The sequence below is a fragment of the Rhincodon typus genome, chromosome 19 (genome assembly GCF_021869965.1).
Source record: "Rhincodon typus isolate 14 chromosome 19, sRhiTyp1.1, whole genome shotgun sequence".
NCBI classification, from domain to species: Eukaryota; Metazoa; Chordata; class Chondrichthyes; order Orectolobiformes; family Rhincodontidae; genus Rhincodon; species Rhincodon typus.
Window position 1 is genome coordinate 5,400,073 of NC_063350.1, and position 21,645 is coordinate 5,421,717.

The 21,645-nt window shown below is 38.6% G+C and overlaps 1 protein-coding gene across 1 annotated transcript in view; it reads left to right on the plus strand.

Annotated features, from left to right (window-relative positions):
• Nucleotides 1-21,645, plus strand: part of LOC109916220 (double-strand-break repair protein rad21 homolog) — an 83,870-nt gene that overhangs the window by 46,888 nt on the left and 15,337 nt on the right. The window contains exons 10-13 of the mRNA XM_048608520.1: nt 1,281-1,395; nt 7,209-7,342; nt 10,021-10,128; nt 14,273-14,353. Of these exons, the coding sequence (XP_048464477.1) occupies nt 1,281-1,395; nt 7,209-7,342; nt 10,021-10,128; nt 14,273-14,353 (438 nt within the window). The remainder of the gene's footprint in view (nt 1-1,280; nt 1,396-7,208; nt 7,343-10,020; nt 10,129-14,272; nt 14,354-21,645) is intronic.

The following is a 21,645-nucleotide window of genomic DNA, read 5'->3' on the forward strand; positions in this document are numbered from 1 at the left end:
TTTGAATAGCACTGATGCCACCTTCATTTTTTTAAAATTAATTCATGGGTTGGCAAGGCCAGCATTTATTACTCGTTCCCAAATTTCCCTGAGAACTGGTGATGAGCTGCCTTTTTGAATACAACTGAGTGGCTTGCTAGGTAATTTCAGATGGCAGTTCAGAGCCAATCACATGTCTGGAGTCATAACTAGGCCGAAACAGGTAAAAACAGTAGATTTACTTCACTGAAGGACACGGTAAACCAGATGGGATTTTATGGGTCATTTTATTCCAAATTTATTTAATTATTGAATTTAAATTCCCCAGCTTGCATGTGAATTCATTGACATGGATTATTAGTTCTATGTGATAACACAATTACACTGTAGCCCAATTATGACTTCAATATTTCTATTGCAAAAGCTCAAATAGATTAAACAGATGATTGTAAGTAACTGTTAGTAGACACCACTGCAAAAACACCAGAAGAACATGAATGGATTGAGGCATGTACTTTAACCAACTGATGAAAGATCTATGGGAGGTGACTATGCATCTTTGTATGAATTGATTGTTATTTCCAAAAAACATTATATCTTTGTGTTAGGTAGATAGACACTTATATAGTCACTTATATGACCGGTCCTATATGAATATGTTAGTATATGCCACATTTACGCAGTTGTGTCATCCACAAAATGTCTGCTGCTTCTTTTGATTTTTTGGATAAATTAGCATATAAAAAGATGGTCAGAGAAAAACCGCTCTCTAGTAACAAGCAGGACATCTTCAAAAGCTTCTACACCAATGATCACCTCACCATTATGCTTTGTTGGTTAGACTCTTAATGCCCATTTTCTGCTAACTGAAAAACACAGGTATCTGGTTATTAGTTTATTGTTGCTTGTTAGAGCTTGCAGCATGCAAATTGGCTGCATTTCTTACATGATGCCAGTGATTACACTTCAAAAAATATTTAATTCATGTAAAGCACCTTTGGGATATCTTGAGGTCATAAGAAGTACTCTATAAATATAAGTCATTTTTATTCAAATTAGAAAGTAGTCTCACAAAATTCACTGAGTCCACTGTGTTCTGCAGGCTTGCTTACATTTGTGGGTGAATGTAGCTCCAATTTTGCTGCTACTGCAAATTAAGACTGTAAGTTTTTAGGCAAGTGTGTGGATGTCAAAATATTAACAAGTACTTTTTTGTGTCCTATTCTTCAGGCCTGTATGTGCATTAATACAACTTTGTACATACTTCTGATTTAAGTTTTTAAAATTTCATTTTTCATCAGTTGTTCAGCCATTGCCTTAGAAAAAATCTGTGGAGAGAGCAAAGTGATCACAGTGACAATGTAGAAAAAAGATCCGAGATTGAAGAAATGAGAAGTGAGGAGCACAATGTAATTGGTGAGTTATTGAAAATTTTCTTTTATGACCAGTTTAGAGTTTTACTGTTTTCCTTTTGGTAATTGACTATCATATCAGCAGAAGGCCTTCACTACTGAAGGATCCGTTGTTTATTATGTGAATATTCAATTTTACTTTTACAAATGCTAATGGAACATTCTTTGCATTTGCATCATTTCCTTTTATATTGGACAATTTTCTTCATCTTTATTGATACACCTGAATGGGAATGAGGAAAATATCTATTAAAAATTTTCTTCAAGTTTAAGCTTTGAAATTCAATCATCACAAAATATGTAAAATTCTGCGTCACCATTGCAGAGTCTCTTTTTGGTGGCAGGTGCAATTCACAAATGAAATGTATGGCCTTGTGTGCTTGATATGTGATACAGCAGATTTTCCAATATATAATTCTGCTCAGTCAAATGAGTCCGTGCTTTGATCAAATGGAAGTTGCATTTAAATGTTAGAAATATTGGTGTGAGGGAGATAATTTGATTTATTGTTGTCACATGTACTGAGATACAGTGAAAACTGTTGTTTTGCATGCTATACAGACAGACCATACCATACACTTTGTATCAGGGTAGCAGAACAGAGAGCAAAATACAGTGTTACAGCCAAAGAGAAGGTGCAGAAAGAGAGAGAGGTCAGCATTAACGTTTGAGAGGTCTTTTCAAAAGTCTGATAACAGCAGGGAAGAAACTGTTCTTGAATCTGTTCATACATATATTTAAACTTCTTTATCTTGTGCCCAAAGGAAGATGGTGGAAGAGAGTGTAACCGGGGTGGGAAGGGTCTTTGGTATATGTTGGTTGCTTTCCTGAGGTAGAGGGAAGTATAAATGGAGTCATTGAATAGAAGGCTGGTTTGTGTGATAGACTGGGCTATGTTCATGACTCCGCAGTATCTTGCGGTCTTGGGAAGAGCAGTTGCCATACCATGCTGTTATACATCCAGATAGGATGCTTTCTATGGTGCATATTACTGGACTATTAATTGAGAGATTTAAGCTAGCGGTCTGGTTCGTAGGTTCAGTTCTCAGCAAAGGTACCTGGTGGAATTTGAATTCAGTTAATAAAGTGTGGAATATAAAGTTAGTCTTAATTTATGTTAATCATTTTATGTTAGTTATTATCAATTATCATAAAAACCCATCTGGTTCACTAATGTCCTTTTAGAGAAGCAAGTCTGGCATCCTTACCTAGTCTAATCTACCTGGGACTCCTCACCCACAGCAATGTGATTGCCCTGTGAAATCAGTTCAAAGGCAATTAGAGATGGGCAGAGTTATGCTTACCAGCAACATACTCATCCCATGTAAGAAGAAAAAAGTGTTACACTAAGATTTACAAATATTATAAATTTTGAGCAGTACCTTGCTCATATAAAAGCAATACACAACAGACCCAGCCTGATCCACTTTGACGTAATCCTTAAAATAAAGCTGTGATAGTTGGAGCTTGTAGCAAATGTACCTTCTTGCCAGTGGACATTTATTTTATGTATCTTATATTGTGCATAATGTTTGCTTGAACAATTCTGTATTTTTTGCAGACGTTTTCAGTTTGCTAAAGATACTTTCCTGTAATTATTTCTCTACTATATACAGCAAAAAATAAAGTTACAAATATGGAAATGCCTTTCATTGTTCCATTGCATTGTATTGATTATATCAATAGAATAATGTTACAAGGGACCAAATACTTTGTATTGCAATGGTATTCATCAGTTGTTCAGACACTGCCTTGGAAAAATTGTATCTAGGAAGTAAATAATTTTATTGCTGAGCTAGTAAAATTTACCAACATTTCTTTTGCAATGGCTGCATAAATTAATGGTTAATAATAAGCCAACCTGTATGCAAGCCCTATTTGCAGACTGAATTGGCTGGAAGTGGCCTGCAACATTATAGCTTTTATGTTTTTTATGAGAACTGCCTACAAAAAGTCCATTGGATTATCATGTTTATCTCAAGTGTTGTAATTCTTATCACTGTAGTTCTTATTGATAGCCCTGTAAGACTTGCTTGTTGACCTTATAAGGCTTGTGACTGCAATCCCCTATGGACATGAAAGATGTGTCAGCGTGGGTTTGGAGGGCTGAAGGACCTGTTCCTGTGCTGTATTATTCTTTGTTCTTTGAAAGAAAGGATCTCAACTTTCAACAAAGGAAAAACTATTGTTGCTGGCAATTACTGTCTCAAGGATCAGAATATATTTAGCATTGTAACAATGCGGAAGGCTGTGCAGGTCCATTATAAGGGAGACTAACTGAAATGAAAAGTTTTAAAATACCTATTTTAAAGGAACTCAAAAATTGAGTTGAAAACCAAATAATTTTGGAAGTTAACTAATGTTACAAAATTGTGTAGAATATCATGAATTGGATGGCAGGAAGCAAGATTGTGTTTGTAAAACAAACGCAGTGTGTCGTCCCTTTAAAAGATGGTGTCTTTTTGGTGCTTAGAGTTAAAACTGATATCTGAACAGCAGTTTAAAGTGCACGTGTACACAGAGTGCTCACATGGAAACATTTTGTATCGAACAGCCAAGTGGCATTTTTTTTCCAAGATAACAAGTCTTTTCAAATTTAGCCAATCAATTTAAACCAAGCCCTTAGATACTATAAAGCGAATAAATTTGAATCTGACGGTGTTGACAACCTGAAACCAATCATATTGTAAGAATTTGATGTGTCATAGGGGATGTATAAGAAAGGTTTTTTGAAGATTGGGGACAGCCAGCTGCCAAAAGACAACACTTTTTGTTCTTGGTGAAAGCACCATCTAATTAAAATGGTATCAAGGCATTTCTGAGCTAAAAAGTCCTCACAGAAGCAATTATAGAGAATCTTTGACAGCAGAATCGGCAGCAGAGAGACATTGTAACGTGAAATCAACAGAAGAAAGGCTGGAGAAAGCAGAGCGTTCTACGAGACGTCTGCGAATGTGGAGAGATTAAGATTTAATTTATTGTTGTCTTATTAATTGGGGTTAAATAGATGGGACTTGTGGTTATTTGAACAGCATTCCAGTAGAATTTAGACCTGTTAGGAAGTAGTTAGTAGTCTGGAGGGAATTGTTTGGTTTGTTAGTAATTCTGTTCATTTGTTCATTGTTAAGGTTAAATAATTAAATTGTTTCTTGTTATTTATGAAGTGGACCAGGGATATTCTTTTTTTTAACCACTCTTTTAACAGATTACGAGGGGAAAGGCAAGCTTCTCTGGGTTTTTCGGGAGGTAATTATTAGAAGGGAACCTCTACTCCCATCATAACAGATTGGGGCTTGTGTTTTGGTTTAGTTATCAGAGGGCCATTCCCCTCCGTAACACTAAGAGATAGGACAGTACTGCAATAAAAGCAGAAAATGCTGGAAGTATGTAATAGGTCTGGCAGGAACTGTGGAGAGAGAAGTGGAGTTAACATTTCAGGTTGATTTGATGGGTTAATATTACTTATTTATTTATGGGTTATGAGCATCACATTTACTATCTATGCCTAATTGTCCTTATTAATGTCGTACTGAGGCACTGCCTTCATCCACTGCACTCTGCACTCTGTTTTGAGGTTCTTTTACCATCCTATTAAAAAGGGTGTTATTTTCCTTATTTCTTTGTATCAGTTTTATACAATTGAATGACTTGCTCAAAGGATGGTTAAGAATCAATCAAATTTTGTGGGTCTGGTGTCAGCTTGACCAGACAAGAATGACAGGTTTCTGCCCCTGCCACTGTAGTGAAATAGCTCTTACCAAAAGCCAATTGTGGCTGTGTGCTATGGTGAAGCACTCTCATCATTCTTCACTGGCTAACCTTAGATGCCATTGATCACAATATTCCCCTCCAATGTCATTTGTCCGTCTGGTCTCTAGCTACCAACTTCATCTTTGCCCTGGGTAGTTGTCTGATATAGAACCACACTGTTTGCAACCCCAATGTCATATTTAACTCAAGGATGAGCTTCTAACTAAATATGTGCCCCAACATTAAGCTCACAGATTTCCATATCAATAGCATAGCCTGTCTTGTCTTAGATCATTTGTATCTAAGACTAAATTTTAAAATACCAAGAAATCAGTGCATCCATACCTCTGACCTGTTGCGCAACCCTGAATTATATTGCCCTACCATTGGATTCATTTGCCTAGTCATTAAGCTCTGTCATTTCCTATGTTTTGCTACATTAAAGGTGTAATGTAAATCCAAGTTGTATATTTCTTAAAGAAAACCAGCAGAAGTCAACCAGTTGGTTTCTTATGACAAAACAGTCAGTAATTTTATAGTCATCATCACTGACATCAGCTCTGTATTCCAGACTTATTTATTTTTTAACTATAGTGAATTCAAATTTTCAAACTGACATGCGGTGATTATCAACTTGACATACAAGTTAATTACCCCAGGCCTCTGGATTACCTGTCCAGTTACATAGCTGCCACACTACCATATCTGGACCACAGTATTATGACTGAAAAATATATGACAAAAGATCATAGAATCCCTACAATGTGGAAACAGGCCCTTCAGCCCAACGAGTCCACACCGAACCTCTGAGCATCCCACCCAGGTCCATCCCCCTATAAACCTGCCTAATATACACATCCCTGAACACTATGGGCAATTTAGCATGACCAATCCACCTAGCCTGCACATCTTTGGACTGTAGGAGGAAACCAGAGCACCTGGACGAAACCCACACAGACACGGGGAGAATGTGCAAACTTCACACAGACAGTTGCCCAAGGGTGGAATTGAACCCAGGTCCTTAGCACTGTGAGGCAATAGTGCTAACCACTGTGCCACCATGCTGCCCTAAATAGTAAACAGGATTTTCAGACGATAAATGCATACAGTTATGATGAATATTTTGTAATATTATTATTTGGGAATTTAGATTCAAAAGTGGAAAAATGGATTTTAGTTTCAGTTTTCAGTTTTGTGAAGGTGACTTTTTAAAGAGGTATGAAATTCAATTAACAGTGAAACATCATATCCAAGAAAGCATGTTTCATAAGTTAAATGACTAGCACACTATCTGGGAAGTTAATTATTGAAATTTTCTAAGTTGAGTTTTACGGCTCACTGGGAAACAGATGGTCACGGGCCACTTGCAGGTTGGATTCAGAAGAGAAGTCATAACAATAGAAGGGCCATTTTAGTTTGTGGAAGTCTTTAAGCTGGAATGAAATATTTTGTTTTTTTAGCCGTCCAAGGAGAAAAGGTGACCCTGAATTTCCCTGAAGTTCAGTGAGAAAAGTCAGTTGGTTAAGTTGATTAAATAACTCTGGAAGAGATAGAATGAATAACATCTGATGAGTACAGAAAGCTGAAAAGGTGAGGCTTGCAACTTCATCAGCAAAGAAAATAAAGAGTTAGGATAAGAATGATGCTTCACTGAATTTAATGCCTGTACAGGATATTGTTGGAAAAGAAGTTGAATATTTCTTTGCCGTTAATGATCTTACTAAGTTGTCATATAAGTTTGTTTTTTTTTTTCATTTTTATTAAAGTACCTGGTAGCTTCAAGTGAATATGGTCAGTAGTTGCCCACCACAGAAATTAAAAGGCAAAAAAAAGGATTAACCAGCCAGATTTCATCCAGGGTTCTGACTTGTACAATTTTGCCATCAGTTGGGTCCATAACAGTGCTAAGATTTTTAATATAAAGTAAAAAATAGTCTCCAAAATATTAATATGACCACTTTAAGAAAATTCAGTTTTGAAATATTTGATTTTTAATTATACATTTACTTGTTTCTCTTTTTTTTCCTTTCCTATTCTCTTCCAAACCTCTTATCTGGTTTGGTAAAGATTTGCCTATTATGGAAGAGCCTTATAATCTACAAGATTCTGTAATAATTGAATCCAGAAGGAGCAGCATTGATCATGGACAGAAAATAAGTAAAGAGCAAGACTTTCCATCTGAAAATGAGATCCATGAATCTGTAAGTGTCACTTTTTGGCAATTCTACTCTTTGAATTAGCAACAACATACTTACGCTTTTATCACTGCCTAGTAGGAAATCTATAATATTTATTAGACCTTAAGATATAGGAGTAGAATTAAGCCATTCTGAGGTATTTTAAATTTTAGTTTATAGGATCTGTGTGTCGCTGGTTAGACCAGCATTTATTGTCCATCCTGTGTTGTCCTCCAGAAGGTGGTGGTGGTGAGCTGCCTCCTTGAACTGCTGGTGTAGTTATATCCACAATCCTGTTATGAAGTGAGTTCCAGGATTTTGACCAGTGATAGTAAACAAGTGGTGATATAATTCCAACAGGGTAGAGAGTTGGCTTGGAGGGGAATTGGAGGTGCTGCTGTTTCTGTACATTAGCCGTCCTTGTCCTTCTGGGTGGTAGAGGTTGTGGGTTTGGACATTGTTCTAGATGGTACACACTGCTGCCACTGAGCATTTGTGCAACATTCCCTCGAAGCTGCGCATGCTGATCGTCATGCACTACATTACTTCTGCTTCCAGAGGCCACTGCCATGTATTGACCTTGGGGGAATGCACAGGAAGGAGAAAAAATAGAGAAACCATTGCATTGGTGGTGAAGCGTATAAGTATTAAAAGTAATAGATGAGGTACCAGTCAAGCAGGCTGAATGATGTTGAGCTGCTTCAGTATTGTTGCACCCGTCCAGGCAAGTGGACAGTAATCTGTCATAACGACTTGTGCTTTATGGTGCACAGGCTTTGGGGAAACAAGATCAGTTACTTGCTGTAGAATTCCTAGACTCTTTTCTGCTCTTGTAGCCATAATTGGGGAGGCAGAAGTGCATTGGTGCCCCCACACTGCATTCTCCAGCCCAATTAAACTGTCTCACCAAATGAAACAGCACCTGTCCCCCCATTCCCAACACCTTTTGAACTTGCCTTCAGAGAGTTGGGGCATTGAGTTCTACCTAACTTTGTATCACCAGCTAATTTGGTTATAATGTACTCTGCCATTCATCCAGATCATTAATATAAATTGCAAGTAGTTGAGGCCCCAACACTAATTGCTGTGGCACACCTCTGGTTATAGTTTGCCAACCTCACAGTGACCCATTAATCCTGTTGTTTCCTAATAATTAGCGAATTCACTTTCCATGCTAACAACATATTAATTCTGACTTCATGAAGTCTTAATTTGTGTATTAACCTCTTATGTGACAGTTTATGGAATAACAAATGGAAATACAAATGTACTACATCGACTGGTTCCCCTTTATCCCTTCTGTTTGTAACATCTTTAACCAATTCTAATATGAGGATAAATGGTAACAGAGAGGGGAGAAGTCGAGACCAACATATAGCAATAAAGAAATTGTTTATAGGGGAAGAAATGTGTTTCAAAGGTAATTTTATACAATACAATACAGCATGGGAACAGGCCCTTCAGCCCACCAAGCCTGCACCAATTCCTAATCCTTATTTAGACCCACTACATATTGTCCATATGTGGTTTCTACCCCTCTGTTTGCCTCTTGTTCATGTGTCTATCAAGATGTGCCTTAAATGTTGCTAACATGCCACTGGCAGTGTGTTCCAGGCACCCACTACCCTCTGTGTGAAAAATATTCCCCACACTTTTCCCCTAAACTTTCCCCGCTCACCTTGAACCGATGCCCTCTTGTAGTTGACCATTCCACCCTGGGAAAGTCTCTATCCATCCTGTTTATGCCTTTCATAATTTTGTAGACCTCTATCAGGTTGCCCCTATCTTTCCAGGGAAAACAATCTGGATTTATCCAACCTCCTCATACCTAAAACCCTCCAGACCAGGCAACATCCTGGTAAACCTTCTCCAAAGCATCCATGTCCTTCTGGTAGCATGACGACCAGGACTGCATGCAATATTCCAAATATAGCCTAACTGAAGTTTTATATAGCTGTAACATAACTTGCAAACTTTATATTTGATGCTCCGGCCAATGGAGACAAGCGTACTGTATGCCTTCTTGACCACTTCCTGTATTACCGCTTTCAGGGATCTGTGGACCTATATGTCCAGATCCCTCTGTATGTCAGTGCTGCGAAGGGTTCTGTCATTTATTGTGTAATTTATGCCTGAATTTGATCTTCCAAAATGCATCACCTTTCATTTGTCGGGATTAAACTCAGTTAGTTGTGGATTCTTAAATCTCAAGGTGCCTTCTGATGAGTGACCAAAATTTAAAACTGACTAGTACTGGACTCTGTGCAGCCATCTATAGATAGGCTTTCAGAGGATTACTTTCCTGACAGATTCATCACGTAAGTAATAGTTTATCAGCTTACTGCAAGAAGGTAGCCCCCACATATCTTTTACAAAGGTTTTTTTTAAGCACAACAAGCTACAGAAAGCTATGCAACATTGCATTTTCTGCAAAGCCCAGCACAGTAATCATATGCAAACCTACCAGTACAGAAATATAGTTTGTGTTTACAGTGGGGAGTTCACAGGCATGCCATGAGAAGATTATAAGACGTGAAATTGAGAGAATTGGGGAAGAAAGAAATGATTTTGTAATATGAATGATCATGAACAAAAACCAATAAACCTTTTGGACTGTAACCTGGTGTTGTGTGGCTTCTGACCATGAACAATAAACTGTGTGTGATAATAGGCATGGTCACAGTTTTGTTATTTTTAAATAGGAAAAATTGGATGTTGCTTTAATACCAGTGGAACTTCTTGAAGACTCATTAGTTGTTCAGCTTCCTACTGGAGAAGAAAGAGACAGTCAGCAAAATGAAGTTACAGAGGTGAGTAAAATGCAAATGTTTCATACATCATAGACTGAGAGGAAAAAAACAAACCAAGGCTAAACAGCTGAGTAAGCAGTAAAAGCATTTCATGATTAAATCTTGTTAAAAGCAACTCATGTTAATCTAACTTAACAGTCATTTGATATATTCATCAAGGTGTTGGGTGAGAAATAATGGATGTCATATACTTGAATGTTAGAAGACAAATCTAGCTAAACATGATTTGCATGTAAGAGCAGGCAATCACATTGTCTGGACAAGAGATTAGTTAGAAGATAGGAAGAAAGAGGTGGTATAAAAAGGATATTTTTAGATTGGTGAATAGTTGCTATTGGCATCCTTCAGACATTGACAATGGAAGAACCACATCATTCCATCTTCATAGAAATGATTTAGGAAAGCACAGCATTTTAAAATTTGGAGATAACGTTAAGCTTAGAGATGATGTGCCAAATTATGTCCAATGCACTATGATTCTATGATGGTGTAGACTGGATGACCAGAAAAACAGCAAATCAAATATGTTAACCTTCATGCTCAAGTCTCCAAGGTTCCCTCCAACAGCTGACTTGGAACTACATCATCTTTACTTCATTTTTGCTGAGTCAAAATTATGGACTCATGTATATTTATATAGGGGAGAAGATGTGATGTAAGAGAAGATTGAGTAAAGTAAAAGGAAGTAGCAAGGTAATAGATCAATATGATCAGCGATACAAGTAATGATAAGTAGAGTATCGCAGGAAGGGACAATGATCGCAGACTTCAGCGTGTGCCAGCAGATAGGAGCAGAGTTGACAAAAGAATGTTTTAATAAAATTGAATGACTACTCAATTTGCAAGTGAACAGATGAATTGCCAGCTCAAATAGAAATTTGTATGTATGACCTGCTAGCCATTACAGAAACATGGCTACAAGGAAACCAAAGCTTGCACCTGTTTATCCAATTGTATGTAATATTCAGGATAGATAGTATGGGGTAGCTTTGTTAGTTAAATGAGACATTTGAACCATAGTCAGAGATTACCTTTGTTTGAAAGTTCAATTGTAGAATCAATTTGGGTGGAATTAAGAAACAACAAATGGCACAATATTCATAGGAATTGTTATAGGCTACCAATCAGTCATGGTAATGTAAATCGTGGGATAAATCAGGAAGTTAAAGGTGCGTTTATTATGGTTAATACAATAGGTTCAATCTACATATAGATAATAAAACCTAATTAATATGAATGTTGTGGAGAAACATTCTTGGAATGTATACAAGGTGATTTTCTAGAACTGTACATTAAGGAACCAACTGGGGAATAGTCTGTTTTAAATCTAGTATTGTGTAATGGTAAAGGACCAATTAATAATTTTGTTGTATGAGAGCCTTTGGGAAAGAGTGACCATAATATGATAGCATTTTACATTAAGTTTGAAGTGAAAGCATTCGGTCAAAAAGGATGTGAATGTGGATGATAAGTGCTTGTTCATTTAAAGAACAAATACACAGTTTAAAAACCAAAGAACTGCAGATGCTGTAAATCCGGAACAAAAACAAAGTTGCTGGAAAAGCTCAGCAGGTCTGACAGCATCTGTGAAGAAAAAATCAGAGTTAACGTTTTGGGTCCGGTGACCCTTCCTCAGAACTCAATACACAGTGTTTCAACTGTAGTGAACAAAAGTAATCCAGGATCCATGATAGAAAGGTGTAACAGATTCGACAGACCAAATAGCTTAATTCTGCTGCCATATCTTATGGTCTTCTGATAGTACTAGATCAAAGGAAAACATCTGAAAATTGCCAACAGTTGTAAACCCGAGGATAGAAAGTATTTTAGAATTCTGTGAAAGTTGACCAAGAAAATGATTAAGAAAGAAAAAGTAGAATATAAGTGTAAGCGAGTGAGAAATGTAAAAACAAGCTTTAAACTCTTTTTTGAGATGTAAAAAGGGAAAGATTAGCAAAATCAAATATACATCTATTACAACCAGAACTGGGTGAATGTATAATAGAGAATAGTGAAATGGCAGAGAAATTAAACAAATACTCTGTCTTAATGGGAAAAAATTCTTTGGGGGGGAAAAAAAAACTTCCAGAAATAATGGAGAATCTAGAAACTAATAAATACAATGAATGAACTGAAGTACTGGATAAATTAACGGAACTTAAAGTAGATAAATCTCCTGCACCTGATGATCCACATCCCCGAATGTTGAAAGTGGTGGCTGTGGAATAGTAGATGCATTGGTGGTCGTTTTCAAAACCTGTAGACTCTGGAATGGTCCCAGCAGATTGGAAGGTGGCAAATTTTTTTTCCCTTTATTCATTCACGGGATGAGGGTATCACTGGCTAGGCAGCATTTATTGCCCATCCCTAATTGCCCACAGGGCAGTTCAGAGTTAACCACATTGCTGGGGGTCTGGAGTCACATGTAGGCCAGACCAGGTAAGGATGGCAGTTTCCTTCCCTAAATGACATTAGTGAACCAGATGGGTTTTTCCTGACAATTGACAATGGATTCACAGTCATCATTAGATTGTTAATTCCAGATGTTTACTGAATTCAAATTCCACCATCTCCCATGGCAGGATTTGAACCCAGGTCCCAGAACATTATCTGGTCTCTGGATTAACAGTCCAGCGATAATACCACGAGGCCATCACCCCTCTGTATGTAACCCTATCATTTAAAAAAAGGAAGGAGATGGAGAAAACTGGGAACTACAGACTTGTTAGTTTAACATTTGTCATAGGAAAGTGTAAGAATCTATAGTAAAACATGCAACAGTATGACACTTAGAAAATATGGTAGGATTGATAGAGTCAAGATAGACTAATGAAAGGGAAATCATATTTGTCAAGGCTGTTAAAGTTATTTTGAGGATGTAACTAGCAAATAGATAAGAGGGAAAATGATGGATGTGATGTGTTTATACTTTCAGACTTACAGTAAGGGTCCATGCAAGAGATTGATAAACTAAATTACAATACATGGGATTAGGAAGCATCTAGCGGCATGGATCGGATTTGTGGACAGAAAACAAAGAGTCGGAATAAATGGGTCATTTTCCGGGGTGACTAGTCGAGTACTCATGCAAGGTTTCGTGCTTGAGCCCTAACTAGTCACTATCTGTATCAATGGTTTGGATATGGAGATTAAATGCAATATTTCCAAGTTTGCAGATGACTCAAAGTTAGGTTGGAGTCAGGTATGAAAAAGGTACAAAGATGGTTTTGAAGGGATTTGAAAGACCGAGTGAGTGGACAAACATTTTGTGGATGGAATACAATATGGACAAATGCAGATAGTAAATAAAACAGAAATACAGAGTATTGCTGTAAACTTTTAAACTTCAAAAGAACTTAGTATCTGTCCTTGAGCTATTGAAAATTAACATACAGGAACGGAAGTCAGTTAAAAGGCATGTGGTATGTTGGCCTTTATCACAAGTGGATTTGAGTATAGGGGTAAAGACAATTATACAGAGCCTTGGTAAGACTACACTTTGAAGTACTATGTGCAGTTTTGGTCTCCTTTCCCAAGGAAAGATCTATTTTCCATAGAGGGAGTGCGAGGAAGGTTCACCAAACTTATTCCTAGGATGGAGAGATTGTCTTTTGATTAACGAATAAATTAATTGGGTCTACGTTCCCTGAAGTTCAGAAGAGTGAGAGTTGATCTCATTCAAACATGCAGCATTCTTACGAGATAAACATACAGGAAGAATAAGAATGTTTCCCCTTATTGGAAGGTCTAGAACCAGATGTTACAGTCTCAGAAGAAGGAGCAGGCCATTTAGGACTGAGATGAGGAAGAATTTCTTACTTGAGGGTGATGAATCTTTGGAGTTCTCTGTCCCAGAGGCTGTGGAGGCTCATTCATTGAGTATGTTCAAGACTGAGATGGAATGTATTTCCAAGTATTAAATAAATGGGAATTGTACAGTAAAATAGTGCTGAAGTAGAAGATCAGACATGATCTGACATAAAATTCATGACTGGATTCATGGTCTCTGACATTATAATTATTGGCTAGCCTTTAGATTATTAGTCCAGCAACATTTCACTACTAATATTTGGTTTAGTCAATTGGAGGTTTTTAAAGTAGGAACAGTTAAAATTTTAATCTTTATTCTGGTTTTATTGAATAGAATCAAAATAGAACTGGAAATCAGGATTATGATGAGACGCGTTGCAACAAAAGATCACAGCATCTTTGGCATAACCTACAGGTAATCATCTTCATAATAATATAAAAATAATTCTGTTTGTCATAGCTGTTTTAATATGCTAATGATTAATGCTGAAGTTGCAGCAGGTTGCAAGGATGGGAAATTGGATTAAGGACTCTCAATGCAAATTAGGTGCAGGAAACAATCTGTTGGAACACCTAGGCTTGACATTGATTTAAGTTGGACCTTGAGGTGTATTTAAGTTGAACCAGCAAACTGTGGACATCTGCTCCAAGCCCACAGGTGAATTAGATACTGATTTTGAACTGTTGTGATATCAACAATCGTCTTCAGATAGGAGCAGGAGGAATCAGGCAGGAAGAACAACTGTTCTCTCAGAGAAGTCACAATATATACTCTCAATCAAAATGTGATCACTGTCAGCTTTTCCAGTCTTGCGTAGTCATTATGTTTGTTTCTGATTCGGCTTCTTGCAATTTCTGTGACTGGTCACTAGCACTGCAGCAGTGATCATTTTCTTTGTTACCGCATAGCCCCTTTTGCTCACTACTGCATCCTCTCCCTACCTGTAGTGAACCCAGTGAAAAGTCTACATCCCACCAGATTTGCCAACCCTCCAATTCTGTCCCATACTTTGAAGTTCTAGATTACCTAGTGCTCCTTGGCAGATGCCTCTAACCTGACCCAAAATGCTGCCACATAGGATGTTCTGTCAAATCTAAGACTTTGGATGGTGGGAGGCCCTCCCTTCACTTATTGCTTCCATACACTTTAGTTGTTCTACATTCCCCACAGCTGCATCCAGACTTTTTAGTCATCTTATGTCTCCTAAACCACAGCTTCCATCCCATCCATTGCTTCCTGATTCAACCTCTTTGAATACCCCCAGGTCCAAGGCTTCAAGACACAATCATTCTTGAGAATTTATAAGGAACAATCCAGTAACTACTTGCCAGTCATTACCTGACTCAGAGACCCTAGCCTCAGCCCATTTCCTTCGGCCTCTGACCCATTGTCTATGCCATAATTTATCTGTTTTTTGATCTCTCACACCTTTCTCAGTGCTTTTCTATGCCAGTAGCTAACTTTAGAACAGCATTGTTGCCTTAAAAGCACAAGAAATGAGCAGGAGTAGACCTTCAGTCTCTTGAGCCTGCTGCACTATTCCATAAGATAATGGCAGATTTCACCGCAGGTTCAACTCCACTTTTCTGCTTTCTATGTCTGCGTAATGCACAATGTCAATAATAAAATGGGAGCCGGAGGCAGACATAGTGAATATTACTGAGACATGGCTACAACAAAATCAGGACTTGGAATTAAACAGTGTTAGGTAGTAGGTTATAATCTATTTAAAAAAGAGAGAGGGCAAAAAGGGAAATAATGTAACTACACTCACTAAGAATTATGGGGATGACATTGAAAAATGGAATGCAGCATCCATATGAATAGAGATAATAGACAATAAAGCCTGCCTGAAGTAAGAGGGAGGTAAAGAATGATATATGCAAACAGATTAAGAAAGAAATTGTACAAAAACAACTTACCATATTTTGCCAGAGTGTCATTTTTATTGCCTTTTGTGGAAGATTTCTCTCCGTGAGATCCAGTGTGTTTTGTCATGCCTAGTGTCCTGACCTTTCCTCATTAACTACCTACCACACCTCCCTTGACCAATGCTAGCCCGATTCTCTGACTGTCAGTTGCTGAAGTACTCATCACTGCTGGAATATCCTGGGATTTCTGAACTGGTGCCGGCTGAATCTTTACAAAGCTGTATGCACCTGGTCAAGAACCGTCATTCTTGAGCTGCAGTGCATCAACTCATGACATTTGTGCCAAACATAAGGCCATAAGACATAGAAGCAGAGTTGGGCCATTCAGCCTGTCTAGTCTGGTCTGCCATTCGATCATGGCTGATATGTTTCTCAGCCCCTTTCTCCTGGTTTTCTCCCCATAACCCTTGATCCCCATACTAATCACAAAACTATCTATCTCTGTCTTAAAGACACTCAATGACTTGGTCTCAACAGCCTTCTGCTGCAATGAGTCCCACAATTTAACCACCCATTGGCTGAAGAAATTCCTCCTCATTTCAGTTCTAACATGACAGACAAGGGAACTTGTGGACAGGAACTAAAGGCTAGTTCAGAGAGGGGGCATCCGTGTCCCACGGATAATAGCAGAGGCCGTAACACCAGACCCTGCCAATCTCTTCAGAGGTTGCCATCCAGGTTAGTGTGGTCTCAGCCACGTGGAAGAATACACAGCAGTGGAGGAAAAAGTTCAATGACATTCTTTGTTCTGCTATATCTTCCCTGTGCTACTTCACAAACCTTCCACCAAGGCTCATTCTGTACCATTCACATATTCGCATGTAACATCTGCCGTCACATACCCTTATCCACCCAATTTTCTGACACCATTAACCTTACATAGCCTCTGTAGTGCCTACTAACTCTCTCAGGACACCTCACCACCTTTTCCTACCTACCACCTATTTTCATCGCATTCAATCCCTCCCTTTCTCTTGTCCCAAGAGAAAACAGTCCATGGTCGGGTATAAAGACAGGTTGTGGAGTACCTGGTATTTGGCTCCTCACTCCCTATGCAGAGAGGAACCTGATATTGACAGCACCACGCCACTGAATGATCATGCCCAAACCCTTGGACTGATATCAGGAGCTGCATTTCACTTATTATGCTGTGACCCACTAATTGAAGGGTGTCACCCTTGATTTGACTCAGGACTACTCCCCTAAGACTTTGGGATACGGTTGTTTACTTAAAGTACATGCAGTGTATTTGCCATATATGGATGCTGCCGGTGTGTGATTGACATGGCATAGTGCCATACAGCAACATATCCACCTCCTTGATTGATGACTGCTGACAGACATGAAAAGCTTCATGGCTTTGTCTGTGCTAAAAGACAATTCAAGATGGAAGTACTTTGAGCCTGTTAGCTCTGGCTGAGTGGGCAAAAAAATACAAGGTAGGAATGCTCTGAGCATCCAGGTAGGCAATAAGTGAGTGACTGCTAAGAAAATAAACGAGCAGCCCTGAGATGCATTCTGGTTCAGTTGGTGAGCTGGGTGCCTGTCCCTGCACATAATATCCTTGCAGCCTCATTCCAATGATAAGTGCTGATGCAATTCAAAGTTTAGTATTGATGTGCAGAAACATACTGTAAGTGGATCCAAGATGTAGCATGATGGTGCGGAGAGGCTGGCACAGTGCCAGCGTCTATGGAGATGGGGTATGTGCGTCTACTGCCCATGGAACGTGCCTTGAGACATTGGTGCCAGGTATCCAAGAGATATGTGATGAGCTAGGGTCATCAGACACCTGTTGTCACTTCGGGGACAGAATAGAAGAGTAAAGATTAAAACGTGAGATTAGGATATTGAGTAGTAATCCCTGTTATTAGGTTTCTCACCACTCACTGGTGAGAATCTTGTCTCGAGGTCTGGACTTAGTTAGAAATGTGACTTGTTGCTGTAAACGTCAAGAAAATCCTCACTCCCTCAGATCACCTCTAAACCACTTACTCCTCGCCTTGAACTTGTGCTAGATACGTCTGCCATGGGGAAAAGATTCTTACGATCTACTCTGTCAATGTATGTCACAATTTTGTATACCTCAGTCAGATTCTCTCTGAACCTTATCTGCTCCAAGAAAAACAGATCCAAGCCAATACAGTCTCTCCTCATAACTGAAACTTTTCATCGCAGGCAACATCCTGGTGAATCTCTTCTGCATCATTTAAGACCTCTAAGTGGTCAATTAACAATGACTTAAAAACCATTTAAGGGCCTGTCCTTGGCTTAACTGCAATTTTCTGTGCTCCAGGTGAGACAATTAGCAGGAAATCTATTCAGTAGGTAAACCTATGCAGGCTGTACAGTCAGTTGGAGGGGTGGGAGTGAAGGGACTGAACTGCAATAGCATCTGCATGATATAAACACCGTGCCCTCCCTCTTTCTGTGACCTTCACCCTGTGACAATCTACCCCTTCCCCTCAATACCTGCCTTGGCCTCTATTCACTCTTAAGTGCTGTTGCCGAGTGCTGGAATTGTCAGGGAATGGAAGGCCCACTGATGTTCACTTAAGTGCCTGATGGGCTGAAGATCTGATGAGCCTCTCTTTTAGGAGTGAACATAGATTTCTCAGCATTTCTGCAAGCCATGCATGAGGCTTCTACCTAACAAAGAATAATCTACCCACTGAGACTGCAAAGGGCTATAGATACGTTGATTGGGGGAAAATTGACAAACGAAGTACAATGTTGGAAAATTTAAGGCAGCCATTCTGTTCGGAGAATAGTAAAGCATGATGTTCTTTGCATTGAGAGAGATTACATTGTGTTACAATACAGAGGGATCTGAATGTCCTTGTGCATGAAGCACAGAAAGTTAGCTGAAAGAGTCGGTGGTGTGTGCATGTGTCTCATTCTACAGTTTAAAAAGAAGCCTGAAGAAAGCCAGGTATATTTTCCCACCAGTTGTAAACTGTTGCCTTTAACTAGTAACGAAGAGACTTTGTAGACAATGTGCCAACCGCCCTGTGTGTCCTGTGAAGAAATGAAAGAAAGGCTTGGCAACCAAAAGGAACATCTCAGCAAAGTGTGAACTGTGCTTTTTGAACTGTGTTTCTAAGTTTTCTTCCCTCCACCCGTTAAACCTTTTTTTTTGTTTGACTATTTAATTACAATTAGAACTTAGGTATTTGTAATAAACAGTAGTTCTTGTTAAGTATAGAAAAAACTTGGTCAGTTTTTTCTGAAGGAACACAGCAGGTCAGGCAGCATCAGTGGAGCAGGAAAGTCGAGGTTTCAGGTTTACACCCTCCATTAAGTCCTGATGAAGGGTGTAAACCCGAAATGTTGACTTTCCTGCTCCTCTGATGTTGCCTGACCAATGTGACCCACCAGCTCCACACTGTATTGACTCTGACTCCAGCATCTGCAGTTCTTGCTATCTCCCAATTTTTTCTGAAAATTTGATTCCAACAATTAGGTAAATTGCATGCATTGATTAAATCATTAAATTTTGTGGCGGCCCCAGGAACATTGGGGCTTGAGAATCAGTGCATTTTGAACATCTCTCAGAAGGTTACTTATCTTTGAAATTCTCTGCCTTAGGGAACAATGGAGGCTGGGTCATTGAATATATTCCAGAATGAGTTAAATAGTTTTGTTTGTTCTTAATTGCTTGCTGTGCCTACAAGCTAACTCTCTGCTGCTATGAGCATACCTTTCACTCTTTGAACATCAATATTTATTTACAAGTTTCATATTTTTAAGAAATATTCTGCTTTTCTGTTTTTATGACCAAAGTGAATAACTTCACACTTTATACATTATACTCCATCTGCCATTTTCTTGCCACTCAGTTTACCAGGTATCTGCAACTTTTCTGTGTCCTCCCCATAGCTTAGCTTTCCACTTAGCTTTGTAATATCTGCAAACTTAGATACATTACTCCCTGTCTCTATGCTTAAGTCATTAAAACAACTGTAAATACCTGAGGCTTGAGTACTGATACTTGTGACTCTCCACTTCTCACAGCTTGAAAATGCCTGGTTTATGTTCATTCCTTGCCTTCTGTTCATTAACCAATCTTTTATCCATGCTAATACATACCTAAATTCCATGAACCTTTATCTTGAATATTAATTCTTTGTATCAAACCTTATCAAATGTCTTTTGTAAATCCACAAAGTTTTATATCTAGTGCTTTCTCTTTCTCTACCCAGCTAGTTACATCCTCAAAAAAATTCTAATAAGTTTGTCACTTGCTCTGTATTTCAGGTATGCAACTTTATTGTCTTTTGAGAAGACTGATTCAAAATATGTCAATTTTTCTGGCATTTCCTCCTTCCCTATGAAATATCTCCTGTTGCTGTTACTAAGGGTCCCATATTTACTTTAGCCACTCTCTTTTTCTATATATAAAAGATATTACAATGTGTATTCATATGCTCACTCTACAATTATACTTTTATATTTTTATCAATTTTCTGGAGTCCTTTGCTGGTTTCTAAAACACATCCAAACATCACAATTGCTGCTGTTCTTTCCAATATTGTAAGCATCATCTTTTCATCTGTTACAGTACTATCCTTAACTTTGTGAGTGAGCCTCAGATGGGTCTTGTCAAGTTTTCATTTTTCAATGCAATATATTTTTGTTGAACATTTGGAATTCTTTCTTCAAATGGTGCTTCTCATCTATTTGGTCAGTTCATATATTATGGAAGGCTACTTCTCCCTTGAGACCGATGTAACTGGTTTTACTTTTGTTTAAGATTCTTGTTTGTGATTGTAATATGTTACTTTCAAACTACGCGTAAAATTCAGTGGTATTATGATCACTGTTTCCCAGTGGATCTTTTGCTATGAAGTCACTAATTAGAGTCAGAGTCATACAGCTTGGAAGCAGACCCTTTTGTCCAACCAGTCCACGCTCAGCATGTTCCCAAACTCAACTAGTCCCACCTGCCTGCATTTTGTCCATATCCCTTTAAACCTTTCCTATTAATAAACTTATCCAAATGCCTTTTAAATGTTGTGACTATACCTGCATCCACCATTTTCTCTGCAGCTCATTCCACACACAAACCACTCTGTGTAAAAATGTAGCTCCTCATGTCCTTTTTAAATCTTTGTCCTCTCACCTTAAAAATATGCCCCCCTGTTTTGAACTCCTCCACCCTATGGAAAAGATCTTTGACATTCACCTTATTTATGCCCCTTATGATTTTATAAACCTCACTAAGACCACCCCTCAACTTCCTAAGCTCCAGTGAAGAAAGTCCAGGTTTTTCCAGTCTATTTTTATATCTTAAACCCTCCATTCCCGGCAACATCCTGGTAAATCTTTTCTGAACCCTCTCCAGTTTAATAATAATCTTCCTATAATAGGGCGACCAGAACTACATACAGTACTCCGAAGAAGCCTTACCAACGTCCTGTACAAACTCAACATGTTGTCCCAACTCCTATATTCGAAGGTCTGAGCAGTGAACACAAGTGTGCTAAATGCCTTCTTAACCACCAAAAGAATTATGAACCTGAATCCCTAGGACTCTACAACACCACTCAGGGCTGTACAATAACTGTACAAGTCCTGCCCCTTGTTTCTATTACCAAAATGCAATACGTCACATTTATCCAAATTAAACTGTATCTGCCACTCAAGTAGGAACTGCAGATGCTGGAGAATCCGAGACAACAAGGTGCAGGGCTGGATGAACACAGCAGGCCAAGCAGCACCATAGGAGCAGAGAGGCTGACGTTTCGGGCCTAGACCCTTCATCAGAAAGGGTCT